Source organism: Phalacrocorax aristotelis, chromosome 3 (genome assembly GCF_949628215.1).
Source record: "Phalacrocorax aristotelis chromosome 3, bGulAri2.1, whole genome shotgun sequence".
NCBI classification, from domain to species: Eukaryota; Metazoa; Chordata; class Aves; order Suliformes; family Phalacrocoracidae; genus Phalacrocorax; species Phalacrocorax aristotelis.
This window is the reverse complement of record NC_134278.1, coordinates 83,541,365-83,568,263: the sequence shown is the minus strand read 5'-3', so window position 1 is coordinate 83,568,263 and position 26,899 is coordinate 83,541,365. Positions and strand designations below refer to the sequence as shown.

General features: G+C 42.0%; 1 protein-coding gene across 2 annotated transcripts in view; it reads right to left on the bottom strand.

Moving 5' to 3' along the window:
* The window catches only part of SNAP25 (synaptosome associated protein 25), a 68,239-nt gene that overhangs the window by 19,475 nt on the left and 21,865 nt on the right, over positions 1 to 26,899 (bottom strand). For both annotated transcript variants that reach the window (XM_075088228.1, XM_075088227.1), the window contains exons 2-4: positions 11,467 to 11,601; positions 10,780 to 10,821; positions 2,139 to 2,187 (exon numbers count right to left, since the gene is read on the bottom strand). In XM_075088228.1, the coding sequence (XP_074944329.1) occupies positions 2,139 to 2,187; positions 10,780 to 10,821; positions 11,467 to 11,538 (163 nt within the window). In that variant the 5' untranslated portion in view covers positions 11,539 to 11,601. The remainder of the gene's footprint in view (positions 1 to 2,138; positions 2,188 to 10,779; positions 10,822 to 11,466; positions 11,602 to 26,899) is intronic.

Below are 26,899 nucleotides of genomic sequence, written 5' to 3'. Positions count from 1 at the left end.
TTTTTTGTCTATTTAACACCTAATAATCTGAAGCGACTTGTGCAGTCAGTTGAAAAAAAGATCACATGCAGTGTTAGTGAATTATTTCCTTAATCTGATAATCTACAGACATCCGTGAGTTGCACACCTTGCACTAATTACAGAGGGTTCAAAGTCATCATTAGCGTATTTTGCTCAGTAACATAATAAGTCCTTTATCGCAAAAATAAAAAACCCAATCAGACATCATTACAGCTGCATATGGCTGAAATGGACAAAACTTAATTAAACATTTAATATAGTACAGTGGTTACAATACTCCCAGAGTCTGTAGCATTGTTAGTCTGTTTTTCTTAAGAAACCCATACTGTATAGTCGCAAGCTTAATTTACTGAACGACTTAAGGCATGACCATAACCAATTTAAAGAGGCTTTTAAATTGTCTGATTCTTTCCTGTAAGTATCAACTAACTGCACCTCTGGCCATATAATACACATTTCAGGTTTTACTGTCAATGAGAGTTTAATACTGAGTTCCCTGGACTCCAAAGAGGTCGGTGGGTCCAGTCTCAGCTCCTTGGCTTACATGGACCATCTTTCCTAGCATGACTAGGTCGGACAACTTGTGTGTACAGGGCTTTAGCAATAGTAGAACTCCAAAGTGAAAAACAAAATTCAGGGTTAAAACCAAAATAAAAGCCCCTAGCAATCTGTGGAAAAATAACAGTTAAAGAACAGAAATGTACTTTCTCAAGACTAAACACATGGGAAGTTATAGGAACCACTAAAGTTTCTGCTGATCTGTCTGTGAATTACATTACAAGACACACCTGGGTATTTACAGACTTTCTCTGACAGTATTTGTGATTTATTTTAACTGCATAATTCACTCTGAAACAAAACACATTATTTAGACAGGTGCCGTATCTGTTTCAACGCAAGTAATTTCTGGGTTTCTGTATTCAGTGATAGTTCTTTTACTGCTGTTATTCACAAAAAAAAAAAATCAAAGACTACAAAATATTACCTGTAATTTTCTTCTTGCCAAGACAAATCGATGAAACAAAATTTGGTTAGGTTAAATTATTTTCCCTAAAGGGGGAGGGGAGGGGGAAGCAATGAGACATACATAACAAAGCAAAGAGAAGAAAATACTTTCTGTTTAGATCCTGTTAATTACTTTTTGTTCATTTTATTGCTAGAGAAGCAGGGGCATTACAGGTGAAAAGGGTCTGTCCAGTTCTGCAGTCCATTTCCCAACAATGTTGTACCATTGCCTATAATTTTTGTCTGGGCTTGATAAGTAATACAGCATTACCTCTCCAGAAAACATTTTCTAATACAGTTTTGTATCATGCCACGTAGTAAATAATAACAAGGCTTTTGGGGAGCTGGTTTGATATAGAGTAGCAGAAATTTGTACTCTGTTGACTTAACTTCTCTTTGGAGACACCATTTTGTTGGTGTTGGGTCTACAGCAAATGAAGACATTAGTTTTATTGGGGGGGAAAGCTACCTGCTTCTTTGTAATATTATGAAGAAGGGCAAAAATGGAATTTCCTGGAATGTATTTAATATATCTAGCTCTGTCTTTGTTACTATCACCCACAGACAGGGACTTGTCTAAGCTTGAAAGCTCCTATATGGTCAATTGTAATGAGCTGATAGCATAATAGCTTTTAATGTTAAATTCCCGTTATCCTCCCTGACATTTCTATACAAAAAGCAACTGAATTTTACACAAGCTAAACCTGTCTTACCTTCTCTTGGGTTGCATTTAATGCATGCTTTTCATTTGTAGCTAAAACAAATGAGAAAATTACATAGCACCTGCATAAATAATGTTGGATTTTACACTTACGGAGGCAAATCTTCCCATTGTGTAGCTGGATCTTGACCTAAAGTTTGCTGAAAAAAATGATGATTTGGATAAATTCAGCCTGCAGCTCTCTTTGACATTAATGGGAAACGGATCAAAATACAGACTATTACGCAGGTATTGTACATTCCTCTGTCAGACAACAAAGCTAAAGGCAAAGAGATTCTTGGGTTCTCATGCACAACCACACAGGTGTTTTATGCTCCTCATTTTCAGGTTTGCACACAGAACAGTACTTTGAGAACAGTTACACTTCCTTACTGAAGTAATCTTAACTTACCTCCTTGCTCATCCAACATAACCAAAGTCCTGATACCAGCATCTTTACTCTACATCCCAATAGTGGTAGCAAGGTAAGGAGGGAGAGAGGGAGAAGAAAGAGAGAGAGAAAGAAAGAGAGATCAGTGAGGGAACACTCAGCCCTAGATGAGGGACATAGGAAGACAAAAGAAAAACAGTGAAAGAAATGACAAGGTCATAAGGGGCTGGTGGCACAGTCCAAAGACCTTATGTGCCTGGACACTGTACAAGAGGCTGGGTACTCTCAATTGTACCGTCAACCCTTCAGGATTCACTGGGATACTGAACTACTGTAGAAAAAACAAAGTCCAGGACTTTGAGATTAAAATAATCACTTTACACAGGAGTAACCTCTAAAAACAGAGGGTTCATCTCCAAGTTCTCTGAAGCAGGAGAAGGGAAGAAGGGGATGTTGACATTGCAGGTGTGTGTTCATCTCACAGGAGAAATTCCCAAGGAAAGTAGATACAGCACAAACATGTTTGGTAAGGAGGCATAGTAGTTTGTACATAGCCCTTGCAACACAGAAGTCAGAAAGCTTACCTACTTAGGAAATCCATTTTAAAGCAGACTAATATTTAATAGGATTAAGCTATGTATTTTGGCTTGGAGATCTAACAGATATGGGTTTAAGCCAAGTTTTAGTTCAGTGAAGAGACACCTTTAGCATCAATGGATTTTGATCGAGCTTGAAGACAGGATTTTTAAAAAATCTGCGTGCTGATCCTACCCCTGCTTCTGTGGAGGTTAATGTGATTCTTATCATCGCCTTTGCCAGACGCATGGCTGGAGCAAAAGCTGAGCAATTCAGAGCTCCCCCCTGCCTAAATCAGCAGCAGGGCATCTTTCACAAATACAGTTTTTTGCACGCATTATCATCACTCTGGGATGTGATCAGGTGTCTCGGGTTTCTGGGTGCTGTGACACTAAGCTATATCACAGATCAGATTAGCTCCTTTTTAATTATGAAGGGGAAACTAGTTCTATTCTGCTTGGAGCAGTGATAACGTCTGTGAATAATTAATGGCCTGAACAATCTCCTGACTTGCATTTCAACAACAGATAAAATAAAGTCCTCTGTAGCCTGACAGATTGCCAGGGGAGTTACTGGACATGTGCAGCAGTAATATAGCTGCTTCCATGAACATAAAGACATCTGTACCCCTGTGAAGCAGATAAAGTTGGTGGTGTTTATTTTGCAGAGGGTGGGGGAGATGCCCACAGTTGCACAGGAATATGAGGAACAGAAGCCTGAAGTCCTGACCTTCCTTTTGCTTTTTCAGGCTATCCTCCCCGTCCTTGAGGCAAATTAAAGACTTCTTATTATCCTTCCTCCCAACTGCCCTGCTCACTTCCATCACTCATCTCTTTCTGGGAAGTCTCTCTGGCTGTCACCTGCCTGGTCCATGCTCACAAGGTGCTCCCAGGCAGGCTGGTAGAGCACTGCCCACTTTGGCTCAGTGACCAGCCTGACTCTCTTCCACACTCAAGGGCTGTCTGGCTGGTGCAGCTGGTGCTTCTCTGCTTTGCTTCAAGAGGATCCTGCTCGGTTCAAGAGGGATGCGAGATGCCTCTTTTTGTGCTCTTGTCTGCCTCTCTGCAGTCTTTTTCTTGTCTTTAATATCTATGTCACTGTAGAAACTGGGAAAAACATCAGATGTGTGCAGCCCAATTCGTGTGTGTGCCCCCCTTCCACCCCTGTTCTTTTTTTAAATCGTTGTGTGAATTGCCAGGTGGAGAGAAAAAGCCTCCTGCCTCTCCCCACAGTCTGCTATGCCATACTGCCCCTGGGTTATATCTATCTATCTGCTGCTGTCTCTCCCTTCAAGCTCATAGTGCATTTACCTGAATCCCAGCTAGCTTTTATTTTTGCAACCTTTAGAAACTTAGGGTCCAAGGTTCATCTTAGATTTGCCTATTTAGAGTAAGGAAACAGCCTTTCATGATCTTATGTTTTCTGTAGGGCAGGTGTCAGTTTTGCTAAGCACTGAATGTGCAATAGCTTTTTATTGTGCTCTTTCCATGCTCTTGGTACCCAAGGATGTCTCACCCCAAAAGATTTATATCTATTTTAAAAAAACATGCCCCATGCAAACACAAGGAGACTGCTTAGGTCCTAAGTCATCTCATGTTTGAGTAAATATAGTGCAGTCTGATGTGGAGCCCTTCTAAATATTGGACTCAGAACACCTGCAGTTGGTCGTATGATAGTTGCTGGCTTTCAGTGAGCCAAACGTGGTCAGGCTGAGAAATGTTTGCTTCTCCTTAACCATCTGACCTTATTTTCCTGTAATTTTTAACATTTGAGCAAACTGCCTTTATGCAGCTAAGACGTCCAATGACCTGAATAAGACCTATGCTAAGAGACCAATCCAGCAATTAGTCCTTATGGTCTGTATTTCGTATCAAATCCTTGCACAGAGCAGAAGAGGTGCAATTTTATTTTATTTACCTGACCATCAGTGCCATCTAATTTTATTAGGCAAAACTGTATTTCTTAAAAGCAGCCTGCCACAGCAGTAATACTAATGTGAAAATATTAAAGGATGTGCACTGTACATACTTGTCTGCATCCGAGGTCTAATCCAAAGCATATTGAAGCTAATAAAAAGATGTTCACTGACAAAGATGAGAGGTGATTCAGACATCAAGTGACAATCTCCTCCTGTTCCAAGTTTCTATTAAGCATCAATTTTCAGATTTTTCATAAAAAATTAACTGTGTAGAGCCAATTAAAAAAAATATATTTGTGCATTTAAAACAGATCCAGACTTTCCTAAAAGTTATGTATTTCCATTGTGACTGATCTTTTAGATAGCTCAAAACCAAACACGTCTGTAAGACAGAACTATTCTAAAAACATGCTCATCCAGATGTCTGAACAGGAAAGGAACACTCACTAACTGACCCCCAGTGACAACAGAATGAGGGATCACTAGAAACTACAAAACCTCTTCATTTAAAGGAATATAGAGAAAGAATTGAGTGTGCCACATAAGCGTGTCTGGGGCCCAAACACTGACAAGGCTGGCGTTTTCTGCACTAAAAGTATCACAGAAACTCCCCCTTGATCTCAGTGGGAGCAGGTTTCAGCAGACACACTTGAACTGGTTGCCTAAAGAATGTGTAACAGGAGGTGATGAAAGCTGTGTTTGTGAAGTGCCAAGCCAGAAAAATATGTTTTACAACAACCAATCATAAAACCTTTATAAGAGGCTCCCAGAAGAGCCACGGTCATAACAAGGACCCAGTGCCCCTACTTTGATTTGTCTGGTCCCCAGGACTCAGGAAGGGTTCCCACCCCACACCCAGTACTCGCCAACTTCAATGTGATCTTCAGTCCTTGCACAGACAATTCTCTGTTTAGTTTGCAGCAAGATAAGGATTCTCAAAAAATTGAATGCTTAGGGTAGTTCAGGCCAAAGAGAAATAAAATGCATCTTTCATAGGACCCTACAGAGCTCATGGAGCACATGCCATTTTAATCCAGCTCTTGAATCTGTAACAGCCTTCTCTCTCCAGAGTTAGTGCTGACTCTTCTTGTCTTCTTGTTGCACTTGAGAGGAGAATTTGGACTGCTGGATTTTGCCACAGTACAGCAAACTTCTGACCCTCTTGTCCTTTAGAAGAAAATGGCACAGCACAAATTGCTTTTGTTGAGGCATTAAACTGACAGCTCTGGAGTTCCTCCATTTATCCATAAAGCGGGTATACTGCAAACAGTAAACCATATAATCTTTCCCATGCAGCCCTTGAACATACATAGCCCTGACTCGAGGAATGAGCAGGGCAGCCTGCGTGATCTCCCAGACTTTGATTTCCAAGGAGACTACCATGGGTTGCCAACCATTTTTCTGCAACGACCTGATAAATTTTGCACACGAGATGACCCCTCAGAGAAGGAAGCCATCGCTTTTGACTTTTAAAAATTAACTACATTAGGGGAAAGACCACCATTAATATAGACCCCATAAAGTTTATGAGAGAGAAGGAAGCCATCGCTTTTGACTTTTAAAAATTAACTACATTAGGGGAAAGACCACCATTAATATAGACCCCATAAAGTTTATGAAAGTTGATGTCCTTCAACCTTTCAGTAGCAGTAAGCTTTAGTGTTTAGACAAAAGCAAACCAACGAGAGGTACTGGTTGAGGTTCAACATGCTTTCTGTGAAGCATGTGCCTCTGTTCTCCACTAGACCACAGGCTAAGCTACTGATTAGAAAGCCAGACTATACAATTTTAAAACTCTGGGCTCAGTTCAGCTCTTAGATACATCATCCCAAGTCCGTCAATGCTTCAGTGAAGCCAGTTTAGCAGGACAACTGGTACCCCAGTTGGAGGCTTTAATATGCATCCTCCTCAATCTTCTGTAACAGCTTTTTAAAACTTTTTTTTGTTTGTTAGGGTCTCACTCAGAGCAAGTCAGCAACAAGGTGTTCACTAAAATTTGCCCAGCGCTTTTGAGGGGAAATGCATTGCTGTATCATTTCTTATTATTACTGTTATGTTACTTAATTTCCCAAGGTGGAAATAAAATCAGGAAGAGAATAGGGATGACTGCTCAAAGTGTCCGTCAGTCCCTCCAGGGACACAGTGTGTTGCATCCTATCCATGCCTGCTACAAAAGTCAGCTACTTCAACTTTGGTATAGCCTGAGGGGAGATTTTCATAACTGTGTAAGGGAATGATGTATCAGATAGAGAATCCAAATTCTAGAAATCACTTTCTCTGCATTTCAGGGCATACCCTGAAACCAGATATACACTCTTAGTTATGTGGAGAACAAATAAACTTCCACTTTGGTGAAGAATTTTGCTTTAATCTATATGGATTATAGAGTTTGTTTTGAATAAATTAATACAGACAATTATGTACCAGGACAGGCTGACATTGCTAGCAGTTCCCAGAGACACTAAAGAGAAGCGTCAACACCCTAAAGACAAAAACGTGGTCAAAGAAACATTTTTTTAGTCAGCCATAGTAATGCATTTCCTCAACTCCTGCTCCGAGTTCACTGTCACCCTGTTAATGCTGCAATGTCTCTCTGTGCCTGATAAGAGCCATGTTGCTTCTCAGAGCCTGTTAATTCACCCTGCGGTTCAGATCTTCAGCTGATATGAACCTGTGACACCCCCACCTTGAATCCTGTGTGCCTGGTTTTCATCTAGCACGGTGACCCTGACTCCAATGCTGCCCTGCCAGTTTACATAGACAAAGGGGTCTAATCCTGCATAGGAAAAACTGAGACCAGAATTACGAATCACCTTCCCCTGCTCCAGATATGTATTTCTGTGGAATTACACAGATTAAAACACTTTTCTGAGTAGAACTCTTCCAATAGCTAATGATGTCAAAGGGCTTTTTAAAATTAGCTTTGACCAGCTTTGGACCAAACTCTAAATTATTTTTTTTTAACTCTTCAGACTGTAATTAAGGAACATTTGACTATGATATAACATCAGAGGAAACTCACTTCCCAGTCATGAAGGAAGTTAGTAAAATGGCAGACTGTATGTTCAGTGTCCTGTGTAGAGCCGCATCATGAGGTTACCAAACATTTATAGCTTACCATTTCAGCTTTGATATGTTAGTAAACTTGACTCTAACCTCCCAGCATATGAGAGGAGAAGATAGTCCTGTCTGGATTTAAATGTACAAAACAGCTCTTTTGTCTGTACATGTTGCTAAGTGCTTTCTTGCTGGGCTTTCTACAGTACTGATTTTGTTGATATTTTTTCCCTTGCTGAATCATAGCTAGAAACCATCTCTTTTTTTCCACCCTACAATAATTGATTTTCTTTAAAGGCCGTGGTGGTTCCACTGGAAGAGGGTAGTAGACTCACGGCTTTTTCCCTTGTGTGGGTTATTATGCATTTGATAAAGCTGGCTCAGAGATATGAAGCTTGAACAAGAAAATAAGGTCAGCTACAAACTGTTGTTTTAGTCTCACTTCTTCTGCCTCAATTCATTTTTCTTTTATGTTTTGGCCCAAACATTGCACAGCATCATCATAAAATACAGGCATTTATAGCACTGAGTACCTCAAATGAGCATTGGTCATTGTAGATGTAACTGTGTTGCATGGGTATGATGGGCACCGCAGCACAAACTGATTTTTGTAATCTGCCATCCCAGTACGTAGCTGCCTTGCGGCAAAGCAGTGGCAACTTTACAACAGCCACTTACCATTTCTTCCTGCTTCCCCTGTTGTGCTAGGACTGAAACAATCAGCTTCTTGCAAAGCTGGGTTATAAAAATAAGAAGCAGTAACAGATTTGGCTTTCCTTGCTAACGTTCCCTGGGAACAGCACTTGGGCTTCATCTCGAAATTCAGCCTTGTCTTCTTGAGCAAGGAGGGACATCGGTTTTGTCCCCCAGTCTATGACCTACATTTCAGCATTAAGGATGCCTTGTACTGCTATAGGGCTTCCCTAGGTGGACAGCGCTCTTCTGGCAGAGCCAATTCGGTCGGTTTATTCTGTATTTGCCTAGTATCTAACAGAGCGGAGCCAACTGTTACACAAATCCATACATATGTACATCGTAATAATGCGTAAACATGGAGGCATCCTCTTCCTCAGTAAGAAATAACAGATTTGCTGTATCAAAAGAATAAAAAGCATTATTTCACTGAGAAAGAATATATTCCATCTCTATGCACTAGACAGGTTCTGCTAAGCAAGGGAGTCTAATTGGATTTTTTGGGTCTATTAAATCAGAGCAGTGCGAGTTCAATTTCAAAGTCACTCACCATTTGTCTTTTCTGTATAAAATCTCTCGCTCCCTAAATGTGGCACTCTTTTAAATGTACCTAGGAAATGGGGTTGGAGTAATCAACGAACTGTTTAGACCACAGAAGAATTTTAAAGGTCTTTTGTAGTCACATTAGTGAAAATAATATTCAGCTCATTGTAGAAGAATTCCCTTGACTACTCAGTGCTAGTTTTAGAAACTTCTCTATTTGGAGAGGAACATATTGTAGTATCTGAACAAAAGCCAGGTCCCGAGAGATGCCGAGCTCTTCCAAGAAGTACTAGAGCCCTACATAAATTCATTGGTAAATTCAGCAGTCCCAGTTCTCCTCCCACTTTGCTATTTGCCGTGATTTAATACTGAAATTCCAGCGGCATTCACAATATGCCAGTTCAATATGTTAGGAAGAGGCAAGCAGTGCATAGGTCACACAAATACAGCTCAGGAGAGACAGGGCTGATATTTACTGATGGCTTGGCCCTGAGCAAATCACTTCCCTTTCCTGTGCCTCTCTTTCTTCCCACTCATCATCTGCCTTGCCTATTTAGATCGCAGGCATTTTGGGGCAACAGGTTCTCCTGCCTTGCGTTTGTGGAGGTACCCATGTGAGACTCTCTTCCATGTCATTGACTTGATTTCATCAGGGGCTGCATCCAGCATAGAGTTGGCATAAAATGATGGTTAGAAATGGCATGTCCAGGGAATTGAGCAGCAAAAAGGGGCAGATTACTCGTGAGACAAGAGCATGTTTTAGGTGCAATGGGCCCAGATCTGAAGTGTTTGTGGAGGAGAAGTGATGCTGACTATGCTCAATGACCCATCTGTCTATCTATCTGTACATGGAAATTTAATTTTGTCTCCACTGGACTCCATTGATCTCCACAGTTGTGGCTGATTTCAAGGCCATGAAGCCTATGGCTGGGCTTGTTCTTGTTCCTGAATGTGGAACCTGATGTAATTTTCTTCCCATTGTCTCTGCTGGAGACTCCTCTGGTTGTCAGGAGTACTGGGACTGTCAGTGCTGATGACCCTGATTAAAAATGTCACTAGCTCTGGAGCTAAGGCTCACATGGTGTCTGAAAATAACATGTCCTCTCAAGCGGGAACAAAGTTTTCCACCACCTGATGGCTGAACACTCTAAAGTGAACTGAGTTTGGGAATTTATGACTTTTAAACCCCTTTGTTACAAAGAGGATGAAACAAAGCCTGACTAACCTGCTTTTCTCCTTCTGGGGGTGACCCCTCCAGGCAGGACAGAGCCTGGGTTCCCTTCCTCAGCACTGTGGAAAAACTGAGAACTTCTTTCTCCAGAGCTGTCAATCTAGAACATCTCATGAGCCTTGAAATCCTAATAAATGTTTCAGAGATACAACTTACATGCTGTGATGATTAATGCTCTATAAATAAGTGCACGTGTTTATGGAGAGGGAGGTATTTAGAGACAACAGGGCAAACAGACTGAGGGCCTTTCTCACCTTCCCCACTTGCAGTGTTACAGCAAGGATGTCAGAGTGGTGCCGGCACAAGGCTCCAGGCACTCTGCAGCAAACTCAGCCACTTGTCCCTGATTCCAGGTCATCTTCAGAGGCTGTTTCCTCGGCCTATCTTGAGTAGCCTGTCTCAATGGCTACTCAGGTATGGGCAAAACAGTGCTTCAGCAGCTGGTCTGCAGCACGACACTTGGCAACTAGAGCACAATGTCTTGAATGTCCCTCATAAGGGGGTAAGGATAAGGGGGGATGGAGTGGCACATGAAGCCATGGCCATGCCCTAGCAATGTGAGTTAAAAAAAAACCCACTTCCATTGTCAGACTTTCCATCACTTTTGCTCACAACAAAAGAGCAAATAAAATGTAAGCCCTTACCTCTTCAACAAGCTGCAGCATTCGACGGGTGCTCTCAAGGGACTGAAAAAAACAGAAGAAAAAACACTTAGATTTGGCAAAATAGTTTCCAGCACTAATGTGCATGCTGACAATATGCTTTTCCTATGCTCTTTGCCTTCCCTCAAAATCAGACCACCAGCAGGGTACTGGTGATCTCTTCATCTTCAACTCTCTATTATGGCTCACTAATGCAGCAGTTCCCACCGCATCTCGGGGCAGCTGCAGTCTCTGAGGCTTGCACTCCCCTTGCTCACATGTTGCGGTGGTAGTGCTTGGAACAGCTGGTGTTCCACTTTAAAAATAAAGTCTGAGGTTCTCAGCTAAGACTTTTCACAGACCTAACTGGTGACTTTTAACATTAATAGGTTTGGCAAATTGAAGGAATCCTCAAAAAATATTAAATTGCTGCTTTTGCGCTGAGGCCAATAAAATTGATGCAGACTCTAATACCTAAACCAAACTAATGATCAATAAATGCCTTAATCTAGACTAAACATGACATTACATTTTGCCCTGGCTCATTTCATTACCAATTCTGCTTTCAGTGTAAAGCTGATGGAAAACAGAATCAGCTCTAGAAATCCTATGCCAGATCAGCTGCTATTTCTGGATATGTGTCTCACACCAAACCCAACCCCAGGTTTCCTGTTTAGCTATTGGTCTCACTTCATCAGCAAGCTGGTCGGCACGTCGCTGCATTTCTTCCAACTCATTGCGCATATCAGCGTCTTCTGCCATTTTAGCTGTGGGTGTATTTGTGGAAGCTGCAGATCAAGGATTTGCACTCAGCTGCTTGTGAGCCTGGAAGACAGTGAAAAGGAAAATAAACAGTGCGGTTAGGCTCCCTGACTCACCGAATTGTGCCAGTCCCACAAAAGTGCTTTTATTACATGGGTGCCCTCAGCCAAACTCTTTTGCTCTGGACAGTAATTCCTATATAGTACAGAGCACACAGGATTGTTCAAGGTGGTGCTTTGTTCTTGTATTATTAATCACTCTCGAAGAACAAGGATGTATCTTTGTCATGTTCTTTGAGCAAAACCTTTCCTTTTTTCTTAACCTTTCAAATGCTGCTCATATTGAAGCTGGAGACTCAGGAGGTATTTTTTGCTACCAGAAGCAGTCTTGAGACCCATTCATTCCTCTCTAGAATCAAAAGCCTTAACATGAAGGAGGTCAAGGTCAAGCCTATGCCCCCCATGGCCTGTATTCCAACTGCATTGCTTGGAAGGCTGGATGTTCAGCTAATATATCTGCAATGGAATTAAAGACAATTAAACCTTGCAGAGTTTTTTTGGCTAATGACTTGTCCACCATGCTTTAGTTCAGACTCCAAAATAATATTTACAGATAGACTGGGAGAAGTTGTCTACCTGGGAGAATCCTTCATTTCAGGGGAAGTGACGGCAGAACCTAACTGGTATTTTCAACTTCTCCCCAAAGTGGGTCAGATTCTGAACTTAGTTATCCCTCTCAATACAGAACAACACCACTGAGCTCATCCTAACCAGAGACCAGGATACAACACATTAATCCTCATTTGGGTAGAGTTTCTTTCTTGTTATGAATTTGAGCTAGCTCTGATTACTGAGCATGGCTTGATTAAGAAAGGCGGGTCCTCCTACCATCTGTCAGGTCTTTATAACAACAACACTGGCTTATTTCTTTGCTTGATTCAAGCATGGCACATTGCAAATTACTGCTCACTGAATGTTAGATTTGTTCATTGCAAGAAAACCTAATCCCAGGTGCAGAGGAGGTGGGGAAGTTGTGGGGGACTGCAAATAAACATCCATAAAGCACATGCCATCATGCTCAATTACAGAAAGAGGACAAAAGCAGCCCCTTTCAGCAAAGCTGCTCTAAGAAGGCAAAATCCCGGGGGCTATTTTCTGTCCTGTCTTTGCAATACGTGCAGCCTTTAAGAAACAAGATAAGTCAGGGCAGAGCGTGGCTCTGAAATTCTAACAATAATAACTCTTTTTAAATGGACATTATTATTTATTGGAGATTAATCTGTTCCTTGCTTTGACAGCACTCACTGTCAGGGCAAGAGGAGTATGGGCTGAACAGGTACAGCTGAGGGGCAGGGAGATTTCCTGGATCACACACCCTGTTTGCTTAGAAATGTGTAAGGAAAGCAGACAGCACCTTGCATTTCCCCTGCAGCTTCAACAATGGATTTGCTGTTTTTCTTATCTAAGAGGGAATATGTGACCTTCATGCTTTCGCATTAGCTGTGCCCTTGCTCGTGGTTGCTTTTCCTCTTTGAAGCTACAGCAGGAATAAATCCATCTCAAAGAGTCAGCCCTGCAGCTACTGGCATGGCATCTCACTTTCATCAGTAAGCATATCACCACATCCTTGTCAGAGGGAAACTGACATTTTGTGATGGGTCACATGATGTTTAGGAGCCCAAATGTATGCTGGAGAAGCCCACCCAGTTCTGCCAGCTGCATGGTCACAGCGGTGCGAAGGACCAGGATCATCTGCAGCCCCAGCTCATGCAAAAGCAAAGATTAATTTCATAGCTAATATTCAGACTGGTATCAGGCACTTCAAGGATGCTCACAAACAGCAGTAAATAGGCTTTACAAAAGATGGCACACTCTGAGGATTAGGAGGAAAAGATGAACCAGGAATTCATCTCCTCCTGAAGGGCATGTGAAAGTGTGGGGGACACTCACAAGACCACCCCAACCTTTCTGCCCTGCTGCTGGACTCGCATTATCTTTTGTGGCACATCACATACCTCCAGGAAGACACTACACCTGATCAGCAAATGGAACATGCTCAGCTGGGATAAAAGAAGTTATTTCAGTAAAGAACCATCCTCCAAACTCCTGTCCCACTTGGCATAGGCTGGCACTAGGACTGGTCACTGCTTCACAAATTGTGTTTTTTCCCAGATTGAGGCAAAACTCAGCATTTAAATATTTCTGGCACAGCCTCTGCAACAGAATACCAGGATCAAGTCTGTGGACCTAGTTTTAGCATATTTAGTTAAAATATTCTCCCCTGCCTGGGCCCCTCACTACACTTGTGCTGGTAGAATAGCAGCGCTGAGCTTTAGCAAAAATCAGGACAATTTAGACATGACTATGGGAGTGATCTAATTGATATATACATCTAGCTGTGAGGGTCAGGAAACCGGTACTGCTTTATGTCTATCTGGTAGCACCTTACTAGCTGTAAAGTGGGAAGTGATGCACCAGTGTGATGATGGGATGCTAACAGAGGATTTGGTTCAGTGTCTAAGCATATCCTATGTGAGCTGCATGATTACAGACTTGTAAGTGAGTGAAGGTGACATGAACACTTCTACTGACAATAACGAATAATACAGTCTGTTTGTCAGTCACCGCAGATAATAAAAATTGCACAGAAAGTTCAGTTTTGAAGTTGATTCCAGCCTGATTTTTAATCTTTTACTTATTAATTTTTGATCATGAGCCAGCAGTGCTGTTGGGTGGTGCAAAAAAGAAACAAAGAGGAAAAATTTTGTGATTTTTCTTTAGAATTATCCTTCTCAGTTAGTTAGAACTGTCAGTTGGCATCTTAGTGACAGACACATCCTATTTTGCATCCAGCTAAAAAAAATGTCAGAGGTTTTAACCAGAGAGATGTTTCGTAGCAAGTGATCAAACCTGACAGGTTTATTGAGATTGTTTGGTATTTTTAAAGCACTTAGAATGGATTGAGAAATAGCAAAAAGCATTCTTCCAGACAAGTCATTTTACATCAAGTTTTAGCCATAAACAAAAGTGCCCCACAGCAGTGCTGATTCAACTTTATTTAATAGAAAACCATGCACAGGAATCAATAAATGTTACTGATTTGCACAGAGTATGATAAACTACAGATATTTTGCACATGGCTGGGAATGGGTTTAAATTTTCTGTGGATTTTGCAGTTTAAAATGTGGAATAGGACAGATTAGAGATAGGATTTTCCTTGAAAAGTCCCATTTAGGCTGAAATTCCATTCCAGTGTCATAGATTTCCAACAACAAACCTTGTTATCAGTAAAACCCTGTAGAGAGTAGATTTATGATTTAAAGGGAAATATTATCACTCCAGTCTTCAAAAAGAGCAAGAAGGAGGACCTGGGAAACTATAGGCCAGTCAGCCTCACCTCCGTCCCTGAAAGGCAAAGGAGCAGTTCATCCTGGAGGTCATCTCCAGGCATGCAGAGGAAAAGAAGGTTATCAGAAGAAGTCAGCATGGGTTCACCAAGGGAAGATCATGGTTGACCAACCTGATAGCCTTCCATGATGACGTGACTGGCTGGGTCCATGAAGGGAGAGCAGTGGATGTTATTTACCTGAACTTCAGCAAGGCAATCAACACTGTCTCCTATAATATCCTCATAGGCAAGCTAGGGAAGTGTGGGGTTAGAGGGCAGGACAGTGAGGTGGACAGAGAACTGGCTGAACAACAGAGCTCAGGGGGTCGTGATCAATGGAGCAGAGTCTGGTTGGAGGCCCATAACTAGTGGTTTTCCCCAGGGTTGTGTGCTGGGTCCAGTCCTGTTCAACATATTCATCAATGACCTGGATGATGGGATAGAGTGTAACCTCAGCAAGTTCGCTGATGATACCAAGCTGGGAGGAGCGGCTGATACACCAGAAGGCTGTGCTGCCATCCAACAAGACCTGGACAGGCTGGAGAGCTGGGCTGAGGGGAACTTCATGAAATTCAACAAAGGTCCTTCACCTGGGCAGAAACAACCCCATGCACCAGTACAGGTTGGGGGATGACCTACTGGAAAGTGGCTCTGTTGAGAAGGACCTGGGAGTGCTGGTCAGCAGCAAGCTGACCCTGAGCCAGCAATGTGCCCTTATGGCCTTCTCGGCCACAAGGGCACAAGTTTTGGGCCCCTCACTACAAGAAGGACATCGAGGTGCTGGAACATGTCCAAAGAAGGGTAACGAAGTTGGTGAAGGGTCTAGAGAACAAGTCTTATGAGGAGTGGCTGAGGGAGCTGGGGTTGTTTAGTCTGGAGAAGAGGAGGCTGAGGGGAGACCTTATTGCTTTCTACAACTACCTGAAAGGAGGTTGTAGCGAGGCAGGGGTCAGTCTCTTCTCCCTAGTAACAAGCGATAGGAGGAGAGGAAATGGCCTCAAGCTGCGCCAGGGGAAGTTTAGGCTGGATATTAGGAAAAACTTCTTCACCGAAAGGGTTGTCAAACATTGGAACAGGCTGCCCAGGGAGGTGGTTGAGGCGCCATCGCTGGAGGTATTTAAAAGGGTAGATGTGGTGCTTGAGGATATGGTTTAGTGGGGAACTTGGCAGTGATAGGTTAGCGGTTGGACTCGATGATCTTAAGGGTCTTTTCCAACCTTAATGATTCTATGATTCTATAAGGCCAGCAGTATCCTGGGCTGCATTAAAAGCAGTATGGCCAGCAGATCGAGAGAGATTATCCTCCCGCTCTGCTCTGCCCTAGTGAGGCCACATTTGGAGTACTGTGTCCAGTTTTGGGCCCCCCAGTTTAAGAAGGATGTGGAACTCCTTGAGCAAGTTCAGCAGAGAGCTACAAAGATGATCAGGGGACTGGAGCATCTCCCTTGTGAGGAAAGGCTGAGACACCTGGGTTTGTTCAGTCTGGAGAAGACTGAGGGGGGATCTTTTCATTACTTACAAATATCTGAAGGGTGCATGTCAGGAGGATGGGGTCAGACTCTTTTCAGTAGTGCCCAAGGACAGGGCATGGGGCAATGGGCACAAGTTGGAACACAGGAAGTTCCACCTCAATATGAGAAAAATCATCTTTCCTGTGAGGGTGACAGAGCAGTGGAAAAGGCTGCGCAGAGAGGCTGTGGAGGCTTCTTACCTGGAGACATTCAAAAACTGCCTGGATGCGTTCCTGTGCCCCTTGCTCTAAGTGTGCCTGCTCAAGCAGGGGGGTTGGATGAGATGATTTCAAGAGGTCCCTTCCAACCCCTACCATTCTGTGATTCCGTGATTTCTGTGCAGTACAAATTAAGTTTTCCCTCTATTATGTTTCTTAGGAACACCTATATACAGTATATTCATACATACCTGATGTATGAAAACATTGAAACTGAATGATTACAGGAATGGCCAAGAAAAGGTAAACCATAATGGATTTGCTTTCACTGATTTCACTTTCAAAAACATAAGGTATTTGTCTGTCTAGGGCCCACTGAAACCTGTTCTTGTTTTAGTAGAACAGGAATAGGACAAAGATATTATTGAGGACTTTGGGTAACAAATTCCCTGTGGAATTTACATTTTTGATAATAGCTGATATTTTGTGTTCTGTTCTCATTCCCGCTGATTTGAACAAGTATCAAAATCCTACAATTGCCTTAGGAATCTCTAATATAACTGGAAATAAACTCTCCAAAATGTATCCTGTACTTTCAACATAAACTACATTTTATGTTGTCTACAGTCACTGCAGAGATGATAGATCAGAAAACCAAAGTTGTGATGTAATATGTTACGCTCTTTAGATTTAAAACTTTGATTAAAAAAAAAAGTTGCTACAGAAGTTACAGCCGCTTGCACCACTCAGTTTGTGTTTATACTTGCAATAATTGTATATACAAATGCAGGCTCAAAATTTCACAAGGACCTTGGTTTTTCCATTTCTGAAAAGGAAAAGGGAATCCTCTGGGTTCACACACAAACATACACAGTGCTCTCTTAAAAGGAGAAAAAAGTCCAAACGCTGCTACAAAAATCTGTGTACATCATGTACTAGGCTGTGCTCTGTATCTTCTAGACAACGAAAACCACTTTGGGAACTTGGGTGACTTACATCAAATTCCCTGTGAGCCAGTCTTATACGTTATGCTGGTGCACAAAAGCAGAATAATGGTTAAAGAAAAATACAAAGAGAGACTGGCTAATGGAAATGCATTGCCTATTATATTTTGAATTCTGCATCTGCCATTTTAGTAGTGCTCAGCTGTAATAAAGAACCTCACAGCGAGAACATCATATATCCTTATGGAGTTTTACCGAAGTCTAAGAGAGACCTACATATATCCCCAGAGGAAGAGAGATACGAGTGACCTTTGAAAGTAAATATTTGCTTCACAGTGATATAAACACTTCAGTACAATAAATACAGGAAAATGAAAATGCTGCAGTTTACTGTGGTGAAGGCAACACTGCAATAAAGTGTTCTTTTTAAAGCACTCTTCCTGTTATTAAAGGACACATCTATTCTTCCCGTGGATATTTGTAGCCAGAGGAGACTGCATTGGCATATTCAACTAAAAAAGTGTGAGTCAGTCAATACCACACTTTATTTTTCTCTCTTGTAGGATTGAAAGAGTGTTACCACAGTGGTGTGGCATTGGCAGAGCCACAGAAAACCCAACGAGACACTTTGGATCAAGCATCTCAGGATGGATGCTGAGCCATTTAAAGCTGGATGTTGGTTTGCAGCTGTTCTCCTTTAATTTGTAATCTGGTTGCTGGCAGAAGGAGAAACACGTGCTGTCAAAGGGGGAGATGAAGTTCTGCTACAGATGAAGGGGGTCAGCCTTGCAGCCATTCAGTTGGCTCTGTGGGTGCTGTGCAAGGCACATTCAGCCATGACAGGGCCAGGCACAAGGCAATTCTGGGGCTGCTTATTTTCCTTCTCTCAAGGTGCATGTCGTTTTCCCTGCTGCACCACCCTGACAGCTATCACTGCCTAGCAGGGACCTGTCTAGAGCTCAGCTGCCCAGTACATTGGACATGTCTTTCACCACCTTCACCCACCTTCCCTAGACAGGCTTTCTGCAGCTGGGTTAGAAGAAATGCACTGGCATTAACTCTAAAGTCCAGACCAGAAACTGCCGACTAACACCAGTAGGGAATGAAATGGCATTGAAAGTGAACACCTGCTGCAAAGTGATGCTTAGATACCAACACCTGTGTGTGTTGCTGACACCAGCAGGTTCCCCCTGAAACTGTGTTGAGAATGTAGTGTTCAAAGGCAGATCCCAGCAGAAAGTCAAGAAAGGCGTGTGCGCACTGCCCACAGTCAGTGTGACAAACAACAACTGGTGAGAAGTTATTTAAGGGAGCTGGAGCATAGCTATTATGGATTGTGAGCTCTCAGAAATGGCCCTCATAAGCGCTAACTCTTCTGGGTTTCAACTTCTGTCATCTCCATTTCACCCAGAGCTCACCACAATTAATACCACCTACAACAGAAGCATTTCTTGCTTTTGCTCTTATTGTATTTTAATTGATCTGAAACACTTGGAGAACAAATCAGCTAATTTTGTAATTAAAAATCCTATTTAAAGATTTTGTGCCATTGCGTAAAATTTAACAATGAAAAATTACCTAAATTTGTTATTTAGATTTAAATTTTAAATAGCTCTGAAATTAAATATTGAGGAAAGCCTACTTTTTATACCAATTATGTAGCACAGCCAATTGCCTGGATGTAATTGATTCACAAGGTTTTCAGCAAAGTTCTCATTTCCAAAGAAACACCTTTGTTATGTTTGTGTTACTGATTAAGCCAAAAACCTGCCTCTGTGTTTCCATAGGGTATGTTAACGTTAACCTGTGGCACGGACACCTCATCTCTCTTCAGTTGCTGTCCCACAGTGGATTGTTTGCAAGCCTTTGGGCCCAGCTCCACAGCCCAGGCTGACCGAGTGTGGTGATAACCAATTGCACTGGTTTTTGCTATTATTCAGTAAAGAATAATGCCTACTGGTGAGAGCTTGCCAGGGGGTGATTTTGGAAAAGACAGGCACTGAGATCTTGCAAATCTGGATTCAGGAGAAGCTGGCAATTCCAAGTTTGCCACTGTCTTCCTGCATCGCCTTAGACAACTTATTTACTCTCAGGGCTTGCTTGCATTGCCTGAAGATAGGTCGCTAGAGCTATGTGAGGTGCTGCAGGTATTTGGTTTCCTGCCGCTGGCTGTATCTGTCAGCATTGTGCAGATGTCTTTGGATACCCTCTGATGAGTCTGCTTGTTCTTGTTTAACAACTGAATCTGTCTCACATCTACACAATACAGATAACAATCTTTTCCTTCCTGCCTTGTCCTTTTTTTTAACTTACTTAAATTGCCAGGTGTTTCAGGGCATGGACTGGTACTCAGATTGGGGATGTATGTGGTGCTGGAGTAACGGGGCTTCTGGATAAATTCTAGTGAACATGACACCATATTCTCATGATACATCTCTGTGTCAGAACCCACATCTAGCTGAAATGAGAACTTTCCAGTCAGAGGCCAAAATGAAGATGATGTAATATAATTAGACAAAATTATGACTTCTGACTATTTGCTGAATGTATTGGAAAGAACAATTAGAAAGCAGTTTTCCTATGGGCTTGTGTTACTATAATGACAAAAAGCTCAATAAAATGATTTCTTAGTGTGAATGCAATTATGCAACATAAATGTGCTACCAGTGGAATTACTTCTTCATGTAAATGTGGGCACCTCTACCACTGGCAAACTCCTGATCATTAGTGGGTAAATGAGCAGGATTGTATGTATACACAGTTGCAGCCCAGCAGACAAGTTGTGTTGACACAACCGCTCCATGCCTCTGGTTTCTGCAAATAGGGAGGTTATGAGCAATACATCCCACACCTCCCTCCCCCCCGGCGCTGCAGCCAGGGGCAATGGCAGGTGGAAAAAGTTGCCAGTGAGATCTGGGAGAATAACAGGCAGTCATAAAAGAAATGCCTGGAGCCGTCCCATCCCAGTACAAAGAAAGTCATTGTTGTCCTGTCAGTTGTCCGGACAGCACTGCTGTTTTATGAGGCTCCAACATGTGCATGTTGCTTTATCAGGCTCCTGAATCAAAAATTTTAAAAAAAGCACAGAGCAGCCATTTTGTAACAATTTCATTTCAGAGTAATAACAACTTGACTTTCTATCCATTTTACTACTAACAAAACTGCTTTAGAAAGTAAACCTTTCAATGTGTATCTCTTTGCAGTAATTTCTAAAGCTATGTACCCACACATTTTTTTTTATTTTTTTTTTTTTATTTTATTTCCAACAGCAACAGAAAAGCGTTGCAGACAAAAATGTTTGGGTTTTTCTGTCTGGGAGAGCAACCAGCAGAGTGGTAGAGGGTGAAGAAAGAAACCCTCATACCAGGAGTGGGCACCTTGTCTGGAGGGAGCTCCTGGCAGCACAGAGCATGCCAAACAGAGACCTGGACTGAACAGGCTACTGTGAGTCAAATTCCCTGCTATCACAGGTAGCTGCCTCATACAGCTTAATTTATAGTTTATCAAGCAATGCCCTATGATTCCCTAGGTTTATTGTGTTCCCACTAGTCCTGAGTCCAGGTCCTCATTCTCCAGTATCCAGAAAACATTTCACTTACTTCTAGCACAAATTAATTCACAGCCAGAAAATACCGGCTTGTTCCTGTGCTTGTCTTTTCCTGTGGCTTAAATAGTTTCTCTCCTTCCCTGCTCTTTCCTTCTCTCTCTTGGAGGTATATAAACAGCAGCCACAATCTTTCCCAGCATTTCTTATGACATGAAAGCTCAGATTCTGTTAGTCCTTTCTTGGCAGATGGACTGTTTGTTGCCCTGATCATTCTAGCAGCTTCTGGTTATGCTGGTTCCAGTCAGAATTTGTCTTCTCTGGAAAAGGATGGCTGGCATTTCACAGAGTATTTTAAATGAGGATATAGGCTTTGCTCGAAGAGCTTAGCGCTTCCCCATTCCTCCAGAAGATACCCGCTCCAAAATATCCTACAACCTCACTTGCCATTTGCATAACTGTATCTTGGTAGCTCAGGACAAGAAATCCAGGTATTAGTAAAGAGGATTAAAGAGAATGTCTTGACTCATGACAAAGCTATTTACATTCTGTGGCCAGAATCTGGGAGAAACACAAAAGGCATCTGCTTAGCTGGAGGGTGAGATTTCTGACTGTGTCATGATTTTCAGTGAAACTCAGACCCTGAATTCGTTCAGGTCTTCCTCAAAATACTCACCATCACTGCAGCAATGACAAGCAGTCAGCATCTGGATTTCTTTACACCACTCCTAAGCCACTAAATCTGATTAAAGGCCAATTTTAGAAGCTAGGGGTGAAAGTCATGCCCCATTTCATGTTGGAGGAAGTTTTACTGCTGCAATTAGTGGGGTCAGGCTTGCAGGTGGAGCTACTGGCCAGCAACATGCTGGTAAACTCTGGCAGTGTGTGGAGGGTGAACAGCTGAGCGTGTTTGTGTGGGTCTGTGTGCAAACATAAAATGGGAGTGCTTGGTGTCTTAAACGCTCCTGTGCCAGATGTTCATGGGGCTCTACCTGCCCCCTTCTGGTTCTCTTAGATGAATAGATGGAAGGATGATTGAATAGATAGATAGATGGAATATATATATAATTATATGCAAATATATGTATACGGAAAGAGATATAAACATAATAGAACTATAGCAAGACATTTATTGAAGGAGTCAGGAGACAGTGAGGAGGAGGAAAGCTGTGTGGCAGATTTTCATGGGGAGCATAAAGGGAGGTCCCACCAGACTGCATGAGGCCTGTTGTGTTTGCTGTTCCTAGGTTTTTGGAAAGAGACTGTTCCCTCTGCACAGTCTATTAAGAGTGCCCAGAGCTCCTGGTCCAGACCCCTGTCTCCATGTACACATCCAAGCCTCTTTCACATCTCCTGATTTAAATTAAATGTCACCTCTGCTGAGTGTCCCAAACCAAAATGATCTTTTGCATTGAGGGCAGGAATCAAACCTGGGCAGTGACGGGGAAACCAGTGTGGGGCAATGGCAGGCACAGATTTCCCTGGAAGTGAAGCAGGACCTGCATCCACCCTTGGCTTGTAGCACCAAAGGCGTTCAGTGCTTGTCTGCACCAAAGCATTATTGCTCCTTTTCCTTCCTGTTTAAGAGTTGCTTACAGACGTCAACTGCAAAGTGCCAAGGTTGTGAAGGTGGTATGAGACACCTACTTTCAGTGGGCTCTAGGAAAGGGGTCCTTCATAGCCTGGGAAGTCAGTGGGCAGTGAGCAACAGCCTGTTCACTCACACCTCTCCCACAGATGCTGGATCACTCTGATTCGACTGTATAAAGTTACTGTAATACAGAAGATGAACTGTGTCTGTGCCTATTAACTACTGCCTGGCACTGCAGTTACTGTCTGTGAGTCAGGAGCGCTTCAACTACATAACAGGTAATGCAGTGTGAGAAAATTACCATAACTCAGCCCTGTCTGCTCATTCATTTGCTCTTAGTCCTGCCAGTGGGGATGTCTTACACATCTGTGTGGTGGCAACCAACCAGCTGCTGTTGGTTTGTGTTCGCGGGTGAAGGGTCTCCCTCTGAACCTCCATGAATCGAGATGAACAGACTCAGTGGCAACAGACAAAGCGAGCTGAGCTTCTGCAAGAGAGAATTAAACATGAGAAGTTGTTCAAAAGGCCTCACTCCACATTGCCTCAACAATTTCTAAGTCTTCTCTGCCTTTGCAAAGTCAGCACAGAATACCACCATGTCAAAAGCATTACACATGCTTATATTATAGGCAGATCAAATCAATGGCAGAAAATGGAAGCCAGTAGAGATCATCCTCAAATTTCTTATGATGATCCAAGAAAGCAGACAGACAAACTGAAGAAAGACTTTTTTAGGCTAAATGAATGATGAAAAGGAAGCACACAAACTGGTGAAATATTTTTTTAGGCTAAATGGATGATAGAAAGGAAACCCACGAGTATCACAGGAAGAAAAGAGAGCACATTTGCATTGGCCTCTGTCGCAAAATAAGGCTAATATTTGCTGTATTTTGTGGAAGTCTGCAAGTCAGGGGAAAACGTTGTGGTAACTTTACTTAATTTGGAAGGTGTTTTTTTAAATTAATTGATTGGAAGGATGAATAACTCGGTCACAGAAACAGCTGCGAAATTCTTCGTTTGTATGTTCAAAATTGGTGCTATCCCTTCTTTACTAATTCTGATGCCTTTAGGACCAGATGAGACAAACTGTGAGTGTCAGTAGTGCTTTTACAAGCTTAGTATGGAATGGCTGATGATTTTGGTGGACAGGAAAATATGGAAAAAGATTTTGTGGCAGAAGAACAATAACTCAATATTTTGTTTTAAAAGATTGGCAGTGACATAGTTAACACCATTGGCATCAACGTTTTTGTAGCTTTCATTTCAAAGTGATAGGCAGGAATTAGGTGTTCTCCTGACAGCATTTGTTACGGGCTGCCAGCAGATTTGGGCAGACAACATTTAATTTATTTCTGTGAGGTTTGTATTTGCAAGATTTCTTTGTAGTCCACAACCCACACCTACCCCTGCCCCTGAGCTGTATTACACCAGTAAGGACTTACTTTTCCTATGCTAGACAGTACTTGATTCCTTTGTGTTTGTTGAATTTAGTGCTGCACAAGCCCCACTCCTTCACTCCTTCTCAACGTTCAATCTTACTTTTATGGTCTTTCTACCCTCACAGCACCATCGTAAGTGCAATATTACTTTGCCAGTGGAGCATGCACGTGTTTGGCTGCTGGGCCAAAGGGCTGTGGCTTCACTGTGGCTTTTGTGGATATATTTCACTGCTTTTTGGTATATTTGTGGCAACGTGCGATGCCAGAGAACACTGTCTTCCAGCAAGAGTTGGTGGTGTAGGTTCTGGCTTATGCAGCTGTGACCTTAAGTTTAACAGAAATGAATGAAAAACAATGCAGTTATTGCTGCAAAGAAACATTTTAATAGGGGAGTAAAATTCTATACAATGCAATCATGAGGGTATTAGGAATGTAAATAGACAGCTTTCCCCTGTTGACTTCTGGTAAACAAAGCCATTGATTATGTTTAAAAGATGGTAAAAGCATGGCCATGTTTCAACCAATGGACTGATATATTTTTAGCAGAAATCTTCTTTAACTAAGTCGCCATAGTCAAATCAGCAGCTGACAAAATACAAGCATTATGAAAGTGGGTTGATGATGTTATGTGTAGAATGGGATTTTTAACCAAAGAAGGGCAATTTTTTTCAGCTATGAAGGATAGCAAAGAACATGTTAAAGAAAAGATCTCACTGTCTTTGAGAGTCTTGGTTATCACTGATTATTCACGTGCTTTTCTTTTTCAAATTAGAGAGACAAGGCCTTATCTTTAAAGAAACAAATTAATTATCCATATATCAATCTGTCTGTCTGTCCATCCTTCTGTCATTGTATCATACAACATTTGAAGCAGGTAGCAAGAAGGAAGGGAGCTTGCCAACTTGAGGTTTTTCCCCTGCACATGCAGCCATTTGTGGTGAGGGCACTGTCATGTGGAAATGCGACACCCTAAGAAAATTAGAAAAGGCACAATAGTTTATAGGCCTGAATCAAAGCCCTGTCACCTCAGGGAACAGCTATCTAAAATATGCCTGAAAGGAGTTCAGGAGACCACCTGCACCTCTCCAATAGTGCCAATGGATTTTCTCTAGGGTAATGGAGCTTCCACTGGGAACTTAAACTGTGGAAGTAGGAGTTAAAGCTGAAGAAAGTCCATGAGTTTTGAAAAAACTTACTTTCCTTCAAGAAAGAAAAATAAAAAGCCACAGCCACATTATAAAAAGAAAGGACCCTACTTAGTCTTCAACTACACTCATTCTCTGTTTATGTACAGGTGATACACAGGCAGACATGTGAGTACAAAAAATACAGCTGGTACAACATAAGGACACAGCAGTGTCTTCTTTAAATGCAGTTTATATGGCAAAAAGGCCTAGGAACCCTATTTTAAACCAATAAATCTTTTACATATCTAAATTTTATTATTTCAAGGCTCTTCTATAAAGTCACAAGGATGAAAAATTTTGCTGCCATTAAACAGGTCACCTCCCTGAAGTGAAGCTGGACACTTGACCAGCTCAGATCCATTCCCAAAAACCTGCACTTTTGCAGATGCCATTCAGAAAAGGGAGAGAACCTGGCTGCTCCCCTCTCTAGGCACGACTGGGAGCTTAAATGGGAGGATCCTAGTATCATATCCACTGTTCATTGCCAGTGAATATTTATACAAAAATAAACTGGGAACGACTGTTTAAAATGTATACTTGCAATGCACTTACAGTTGTCCAAGTCAAATATTGAAAGTGACATTTCTAGGCTAAGTAACAAATTGTATTAGCCACAGGAATGCATAATAGCACCCCATGGATATGCAAAACTTATTCACTCATTCTCAAAGGCCACTGCTTCTTTCTGATTCACACCTACAACTAATTCCTGGCTGCTACTCATTTCCCAGGAATCAGTAATATAAATTCGAAGAGGCCAAGGGCACACGTGCAGACTGGCTTTCCCTGGTGCAGGGTATAAGAACTCCTCGTTATTTATTACTGGTTCACAAGGCTGATTTAGAAACCTATCTTTCATCTGAAGTCCATTTTAGCCTTCACAGACTGATGAAAAAAAACCCAGCATGCTCCTCCAGTGAAGATTACCCAGACTTGGATTTAGCTGTACTAATACAAGAGCACAATTTGTATTCCTTTTTTTTCTCCTTTCTTTTTTTGTTGACCAGTCAATTCAACAACAGGCTAGATAGTCCCTCAAGGGCATTGCTTTCAACCGCGTGATCAGCAGATTAACAGAGAGACTGCAAAATCCTTTCTGCTCAAACCGTTTTAACAGAGGATCAAAATCTTTCTCTCTGCATGGGGATTTTTATTTAGCTAGTTCTTTTTATTCAGTTTGCACATATTTGCGAAGGAATTAAGGCCTGCAAGGGCACATAAGATGGTCTGGTTTGGTTTCTAACCTTTTCCTTTCAATTTGTGTTTGGGAGTAGAAAGTTTTCCAGTTCCTTGTGGGAATGTTGCCCCTTCCCTGAGTCTTACTGGTGCATCCTTATTGGTTGAATCTCATCAACCCACAGACAATGGCCCTGAGAGGTCAGAACTTAAAACATTTTGCAAAAGCTCCCCCTTTTCCCTGTTGAAGTTCATGTTCTTGTTAAGGGAGATGGATGTATTGAAATAGGCTGTGATACAGTCTGTAGGGGAAAGGCTTTGGAAAGGCATGAGCTGGGTGGGTCCTACGGGGTTACATGAGATTTACAGAGTTCTGCTAAACAATAAAACATGAGATTAAATTCGATCACATAAATAAAATAAA